Source organism: Mesitornis unicolor, unplaced genomic scaffold, assembly GCF_000695765.1.
Source record: "Mesitornis unicolor isolate BGI_N332 unplaced genomic scaffold, ASM69576v1 scaffold30337, whole genome shotgun sequence".
Taxonomy (NCBI): domain Eukaryota; kingdom Metazoa; phylum Chordata; class Aves; order Mesitornithiformes; family Mesitornithidae; genus Mesitornis; species Mesitornis unicolor.
Genome location: NW_010197720.1, coordinates 1 through 8,437, shown reverse-complemented (window position 1 = coordinate 8,437; position 8,437 = coordinate 1). Strand labels below are relative to the sequence as shown.

At 47.5% G+C, this 8,437-nt stretch overlaps 1 protein-coding gene across 1 annotated transcript; it reads right to left on the bottom strand.

Annotated features, from left to right (window-relative positions):
* Positions 1 to 3,871: 3,871 nt before the first annotated feature.
* Positions 3,872 to 7,515, bottom strand: LOC104535180 (dystrobrevin beta-like; the record flags this gene model as incomplete). The annotated part of the gene is made up of 3 exons (XM_010188894.1): positions 3,872 to 3,968; positions 5,605 to 5,718; positions 7,430 to 7,515. Coding segments are annotated over 3 exons (297 nt in total), but the record flags the coding sequence as incomplete, so codon positions are not given.
* Between the last annotated feature and the right edge of the window lie 922 nt (positions 7,516 to 8,437).

Here is an 8,437-nt window from a genome sequence, read left to right as displayed (position 1 = left end):
CCCTGATGTGGTACCAATGTCCCTGCTCAGTCCAGAGTGGGACTGGATGCGCTGTAAAGGTCCCTTCCAACCCAAACCATCCCAAATTTCCATGAAACACAGGCTTTCCACTCCTGTTTTCGCAGAGGGAGCCGAGGCACCAACCTTGCAGACGCCCAAATTTAGGGAAGCCGCATCCAGCTCCAAACGGTGAAACGAAGGCAGCATTAAGAATGCAAAAAAATACTGCGTAAGAAAACGGGACCAAAAAACCCCATAAAAGCTCAACAGCCGATGTAAATTACAAATGAAAGATCCTCAAGGGCACCCCATGACGAGAGACTCAAATGCTTTTGGGGAAAAAAAAATAAATCAGAGCTGGCAGGGCTGAAACCACCAAAAAGGAGACTTAGAAATGAACGCAAATATCTGAAAAAAAAACAACTCAAAGCTTTTTATATTAATGATGAAATTCTTCCTATGGGAAGAGGAATTAGAGTTCCTGCTCTGTGTATGACTAAGAGTGCTTTCCCCCTGCAGTCTCTATCAGCAAACAGTGAAGTACTTTCCAGTAATAGTGAGAAAAGGTGTTAGAAAACATCTACTAGGAGTAGTATTTTTAGATAGAGCCTGGGCAGCTTGCTGCTGGGTTCCTAAAATAATCACCCGAGGGGTTATTTGGTCCAGAAAAGGTAATTTTGAATAGATTTTGGAACAGCCCGGACTGGAACGTGCTACCCAACGTGGAAGTAAAACAACTGAAATGAGCACAAACACCTCATCCTGCCATTGATTTATTCACAGGAACAGCAATGCTGACACAAGACTCAACTAATAAGAGATATAGGGAGAATTGCAGCTTCATGGATCAGAGGTCTTGCCAAATAAATCCTATTCTGTTATGTGAGAAGTCAGAGAATTCAATGTACGGTTTGGCTTTTCCCAGTTTAAGGAATTATATTAAGAATATGGAGAAGGCAAAGAAATCAACCATTAAAAATCCTCAGTAAAAGATGGAGAAGTTCAGAAAAGCTCAACCTGTTCAAGCAGTTTAAAAGACAAGATTGAGAAGTGCCTGGGTGGCTGTGTAGGAAAAAAACGGGTGCTCAAGTACTCCCTAATTGAATGAAGAACCCCTCGTACCAAAGGCAATGGGTGCAAAGGAAGCAAAATTCGTTAGACCTGAAAATGAGGCAGAAATTGCACGAGCAAATGCAATTGGAGGTGAATTTTCTGGTTTCTTCAGCAGCTGGTGTCTTTCTGGAAGATGCTTTAATGCGAGAGACGCCGCCAGGCTCCATAGAGGGCTCAGAAGGGGAAATGCAAGGAACCACATCATGCAACCGAGTAACGACAGCAGTCAAGGGCTGGTGGGACAATCTGGGTCGGAAGGGACCTCAGGAGGTCTCAAGGCCAGGGTCATGCTAACCTCTGCAGCCCGGTCCAGTTGGGTCTTGGTGTGGTTGTAGGGCAGAGAGGTTCTCCTGCCCCTCTGCTCTGCCCTGCTCACACCACAGCTGCAATCTTGTGTCCAGTGCTGGGCCCTCAGCTCCAGAAGGACAGGAACTGCTTGAAAGAGTCCAGCAGGGCCACAGAGATGAGGTGTGAATATGGCACCCATGGTGAGACAGTGGCCTTGCCATGTTTCCTCACCATACAAGTGCTATCACTTGGAGAAGTGAACTCTGTGGAGCATCTCCTGCTGAGGGAGCTGGGGCTCTTGAGCTTGGAGCAGAGGAGCCTGAGGGGTGCCCTCATTCCTGGGGATCCATTGGGAAAGGGCGAGTGTCAGGAGGACGGAGCCAGGCTCTGCTGTGGGATGTCCAATGGCAGGACAAGGGGCAATGGTCCCAAGCTGGAGCACAGGAGGTTCAAGCTGCAGATGAGGCCAAAGTTTGTGAGTGTGAGGGTTATGGAGCATGGCTCAGGCTGCCCAGAGAGGTTGTGGAGTGTCCTTGTGTGGAGACACCCAAAGCCCTGGCCGTGTTCCTGTGTGACTGCTCTGGTGATCCTGCTCTGGGGGGGTTGCACTGGGGGAGCTTTCCAGGTCCCTGCCAACTCCTCAGATTCTGGGATTCTGTGATTCCAGGCATGGAGGCAGCGCAGCCTCCCTGGGGCCCTGCTCAAGCATCCTCATGAAGGAGAAGTTTCTCCTCATCTCCAGTCCTATTTACCCTTACAGCTTTTAAATGATGTTGGGAACTGGAGGAGGTAATTACGAGATTTCTAAATGAAACACCTACTGAGAGCCAGCTGCTGAACGAACCTTCTGCATAACACAGCCTAGGAGATGCCATTAAAGTCATGGTGGGACTTGATGATCGTAAAGGCCATTTCCAACCAAGTAATTCTGTGATTTTAAGCTTCTCTCAAGCTCATAATTAAGTGGCACGGCTCAGGTTAGTATATGGGTCCCAAACCCATTGGTTTATCCAACCTGTTGTGGTTGCCTTCCCTCTGCTGCTCCACACAACACCACGTCCACGTCCTATGCATAATATATAATTAATTACGCTAATTCGTTATCACTTGCACCCTGTTTTTGTGGGATTATCACGACAGCTCATCCATAAACCCCGTGCTGCTCCCATTGGTGTCACCACCACCGTCTCTCCATTGCCCGTAGCCTTTTTGTCGCACCCTGTCTCAGACCAAATACTCCTTGAATACGGACAATGTTTTTCCGTTCACTTTATAGAGGCTCTTGTCCAAGAACGGAAAGAATAAATGTGTAAATGTGTTTCACAACACAGCCATCAACTACGAGCTCAGCTCTAGCAGGACTCTATTGCATATTATATATAATAATATGATACATATATTAATATATATGATATATTAATAACAGACCCTATTCAGAAATCCCAAAAATAACATATATTATAGAGCATATATCATATAATAGATGCTTTATATTATATATGATAAGATATATATGATAGGGTATCATATATAGATAGGATCATATCATATATCATATCATATCATATCATATCATATCATGCTATATTACGCTATATTATGCTATATTACATTATATTATATTATGCTATGCTATGTCATGTCATGTCATGTCATATCCTATCCTATCCCTATCCCTATCCCTATCCTATCCTATCCTATCCTATCCTATCCTATCCTATCCTATCCTATCCCTATCCCTATCCTATCCTATCCTATCCTATCCTATCCTATCCCTATCTCTATCCTATCCTATCCTATCCTATCCTATCCTATCCTATCCTATCCCTATCCCTATCTCTATCCTATCCTATCCCTATCTCTATCCTATCCTATCTTATCCTATCTTATCCTATCCCTATCCCTATCCCTATCCCTATCCCTATCCTATCCTATCCCTATCCTATCCTATCCTATCCTATCCTATCCTATCCTATCCTATCCTATCCCTATCCCTATCCCTATCCCTATCCTATCCCTATCCTATCCTATCCTATCCTATCCTATCCTACCCCATCTGATAAGCACAGACACCACAGGTCAGTGTGGTATCACCTGGTGAGGCAGCACCACCCCATGGGGGAGTCGCATCCTGTACCGCAGTGCCTAAAATCCCAGTTTATTTCCAGTTAAAGCTGGAAGAGCTGAACTGGCACCCAGAACAGCTGATGAGCACATCAAATACTTCACTAAATCCTTCCAAATCTTACGGGATCTCGATACTTTAACCTAAAAAAACCCCGAAATCCCATCGACCACCTGCCCCAGCAGGCAGAGCCGGTAGGGAAACGACTTTTTGCAGATTCCCTCTGTTCCCCTGATGCATTTGTAATGGTGAGGGAGTGAAGGGGGGATCCCAGAGCAGCACCAGGGGATCCCCATCTGGGGAGGAGGAGGACGACGCGAGGCATTTTGGGAGGCGCTGCCTTACTTTGAGGAGTTTCATCAGCCCCTCCAGCTGCACCATCAGCTCCCTGCGGCTCTCCTGCAGCGCCGACATCCTCTGCTCCAGCTCATCCTTGCGCTGCCTGTTGGTGCAGGAAGGAAAGAGGCAGAAAAATCAACGCCGGGTATGTCAGGAACTCACCCATATAAATTGTGTCTTTGGGTTTCATCACCCCCCCCTGCTTCCGATCCAAAAAAACCAGAGCCGAGCACGGCGCTGTGACCACAAATCCTATATAAACCCATCCAGGTTTTCGCTGAAAACCCAGATATCCACACTCAGCACCCTGGTAGCAGGATGTCCTTTTCAAAAGTGCTGCATTTTAACTAAAATAAACCCAAATAAACCAAAAACCTCCACTTTTTCTGCCCACCAACGCAACCTACAACCTTTGACATATTCACTCCTTTGACGTACTCACTGTACCAGCACCCGGGTAGCAAGAAGAGGGGATAATAAATGACCTCCCTATTCCCTGGCATCAGAAAACCCCAGTGTGTTCCTACAGGTGCCTGTCTGTTTAAGGAAACACGTACGGTTTTATTTTCTATTTTACAGAAATAAAGGAGTGACCAATACAAGGAGAAATCCAACAGCGTATTACAAATCCAGCACCTTCGATGATTTAACAAATGCTGGGCCCCACACATCACATGAAAAAGAGGAGATTAGAAAGGCTTATTGGTTAATCTACCGTTATTTCTGTGGGCGTAACAAGGCCTTAATCCAAAATTAAAGGCGCCGCGTGTTACAGACTGAATTTCTATGTGGCTTAGATTATATCTGCGTTGACCCACGATAGAGGATGGATGAACCATTCTGGGAATTTTAATAACAGGCTGGAGATCAGAACCAGGACAAGAAAAAGGCCACTTATTTGGGATGGGTAAATCCATTTGCCATGGGGACCCCAAAACACCGCCAATGCACAGCTCAACCAGGAAAATGCTACGACCACGCAAGAGAATCCCCTTTTCTTGAAGGGACAGAAGATGATGAGGTATTATCTGTCCTGGCCACTCATTTCAACATCTTAGTGCATTGTGAGGGATGTAGTTATTAAATGCCAAAATATATCACAAAACTAGGGTGATGTGCCATAGCTTTATCTGTCTGTAGGGTCCTTTTGGCCTCTTTAACTGATTTCAAAGTCCGTGGCTTTAATTCTCCAGTTATTTAATACAACGTGCTGGTTAACAGCTACAAAGAAGGTAAAAATCAACGTATTAAATACGCGCAGCTCCGCAAATGTACTTAACGAAGAACCAGCATGGATGTCTACGCCACCTTCATCTGAAAACCCTATCACTGCCCTGAGACTACGGCCCCACTTCCCAAAGTTTGGGCTCTATTCGTGGCGTGCGTGGCACGTGGCACTGTGCGGGTGTATCTGTGGGACGTGGAAAACACACCTCGCTATGCGAGGCACAAAGCTAGAAAAATCTACGAGCTATTTACCATTAGGATGAAAACCACCAGTGAGATACCAAAATGTGCCGCGAAGGAGCGAATTCTGTGTGAAAAAGTAATGGAAGAAGCTGAAAGCTTGAGATTTTTGCCATGTGGGGCTGGGTTACACCTCGCCCGCAGCCGCTCCATCCCACGAGCGCTGCGCCTTTGAACTGAGATATGTGTAAGAGTTATATCTATGCATACAGATAGAATTTTATCTATAAATTATCTACGTATGCATAGCTTTAGGTATTCATTTCCTTTACCGTAAAAGCCTGAGTTCAGCCAACAACGTGGGGTTCTGCTGGGCTTTCTCCGGCGTGGGCTGGGACGCTTGCTCGTGCTCCAGCCGCAGGCGCTGGATTTCCTGCAGTATCTCCCTACAGAAACGGCAGAGGGAAGAAGAAAAAGGTGAATTTCCGCACTTTTACGCAGTTTATGGCCCTTCCAGGGTGATTTTCCATCAGTCTCCACCCTAAAAACTGTGGTTTTCTTCATGTGTGGCTGGCACAGACTTGAACCCCAAGACAGGCGAGGTCTAGGAGCTGCTGTAACAGAAAACAAGAAAACCGATGGCTTAAGCAATACAAATATGAAACCACTCATGTGCCATATGCTGGCAATGCCTCTCCAAACCCTTTCATGTGCAATGGGCCCGGAAATCGTTCCAAGAGGGAAAAATCCTCCGTTTTCCGCACGCTGTGCATTGCAGGTGCTGCAGGAAGGACGGCTCTGCACAGCTGGAGGCGGGGGAACAGCACCGACAGCCAAGGACTCGCTTATTAACATGGAAATCATCAACTGATTTGGTTGGAAAAGCCCTTTGACATCACTGAGTCCAACCATGCCCCGTCCACCACTGAACCACGTCCCCAAGTGCCACATTGAACCCCTGCAGGGATGGGGACTCCACCACTGCCCTGGGCAGCCCCTGCCAGGCCCTGAGAACCCTTTTTTGGTGAAAAAAACCCCTATTTTTCCTAATATCCCATCAGATTTACTACTCTTCTCTGCAATCTGAAGGAATGAAATATGGGTTGTTTTTTTTTAGATGAAGCTGCATTTTCTTACCAAGCACCATTCCAGAAGCTTGAATTTTAAGACAGACATGAACAACCAGTCAGTATCTACCAAACTACGAAGCTTTGCAGCACACCCAAAATATGGGTTCACCTCCAGACCCACCTGAAGCAGCGTTTTCCCTGTGCTGATGGTGCTTGCATGGGGGTGTATGAGCAGCAGGACCACGCACGCCAGGTTGGGAGCATGGGGAGGACCCAAGCGTGGTGCTGGACATCACTGGAGAGGGTCCATGGGTGACCATGGGGTTCCTGAGCCCTACAGCACATGGGGCTTGCGCCGCTCCATGGTTTGCTCTGGGCAACCCAGGCCAGTGCTCACCACCTCACAGCCAGGAATTCCTGCCTTATATTTAACCTAAATCTCCCAAATTCCAGTCTAAAGCCATCCCCCCTGGTCCCATCGCTCCATCCCTTGTCAAAAGTCCCTCCCCAGCTTTCCTGTCCCCTTCAGGTCCTGGAAGGTGCTCTAAGGTCTCCCTGCAGCCTTCTCTTCTCTGCTCATGGCTGAACAGCCCCAACTCTCTCAGCTGCCCCATAGCAGAGCTGCTCCAGCCCCTCAGCATCTTTGTGGGGTCTCAGAATCCCCCCCTTGCACCCCTGGCCATGCTGTGGGGATGCAGCCCAGGATGTGGTTGGTTTCTGGGCTGGGAGCACCCATTGCCAGCTCACATCCAGAAGCAGGAAACCATCCCCTAGACCCCATCTCCTCCTTCTTCCTGGACCCCCAGTGTCCTCAGACTTTTTAAATAGGTTTCCCAGCGAAAAAAAAAAAGGCATCACAGAATGGTTTGGGCTGGGAGGGATGCTCAGCACAGGCTGAGATGATTTTAAGAAGACCATTGGAGATCAGCCGGGGGATAAAGGCACTGCAGAGGTAATTGGTTAATGAGGGAGCTACACCCTGGACAAAAACCAGAGACCAGTCTGGTTAATGCCACACAAAAGGTTAACACAGCAAAGCACGGGCACTAAAAGCTTTTCTCTCCTCAAACGCTGTGCTGATCTTTACCTGTTTTTGTTTTCCAGCTCCGCTATCAGCTGCCTCTGCTGCTTGTTGGCATCAAAGCTGAACCCCAGGTCCGCCGGCGGGCGAGGCTGGAGGACGAGGAACAGAGGGAAAATCAGGCAAAACACTCGTTACCATTCATTTTGCTACGATCTTCATTAAAAAAACACACCGTGCCTATCGGTTCCTAAAGCACTGACAGCTTCCCTGGGCAGAGACGCAGTTACACCATAATAATAAAGTCTTTTAGAGAAACATTGACCTTCCCACGTGTCACTGAGTGGAGAACAGCCAGGATATCCCACACACATCATCCCAACCCATCGCTGACAAGGGCACTCATTTAGAGTCTCATTTCCTCCTTGTAATACCCCAATTCTGCACGTTTTGATTAATGCTTACAAGTGCTTTGATGGCAAGGTCTCACCAGCAAGGTCGTCCACAGCTTTTGATATCAAACTGATATCAACTCACTGTGCTTTCTGGAGGTCCCAGTTTTCACCCTTTTCCCTCAGCAGCGATGCTGGGGTTAAATGAAGTCTCTTGGCGCACTGAGAGGTCGTGATTTGGTGTAAAATAAACCCAAATTGAGACTGTCCCAGCACCCAGGAGCTTGGTGCTGAGCTGCTCGGACTCATTTACAAGGGTCACTGCTTCTCCAGGGGTGTGCACCGGGCAGGACTATGGGTCTGGGGGAAACTGAGGGGCCAAAATGGCCCAAAAAAGGGCAAAGGGAGCCTGGCAAAGTGAGTGCAGGTACCAATGGACCACGCAGGTTGTGGATGTCCAGAGTGGTTGAGAGCTCTGAACTGTGGTGCTCTACCTCTGCCTTTTCGGATTCATTCGATCTCAGGATTGCTCAGATTTTTACCACAGCATTTTCGGAAGGACCTCATAGCGGGATTCTGGTTTGAGAAGAGACTTTCACAGACTTTTTTCGAAACTATTTGGGTCGAAAAACAGAAGTTGGAAGGAATCATAGAATCCCAGCGTGGTTTGGGTTGAAGGGAC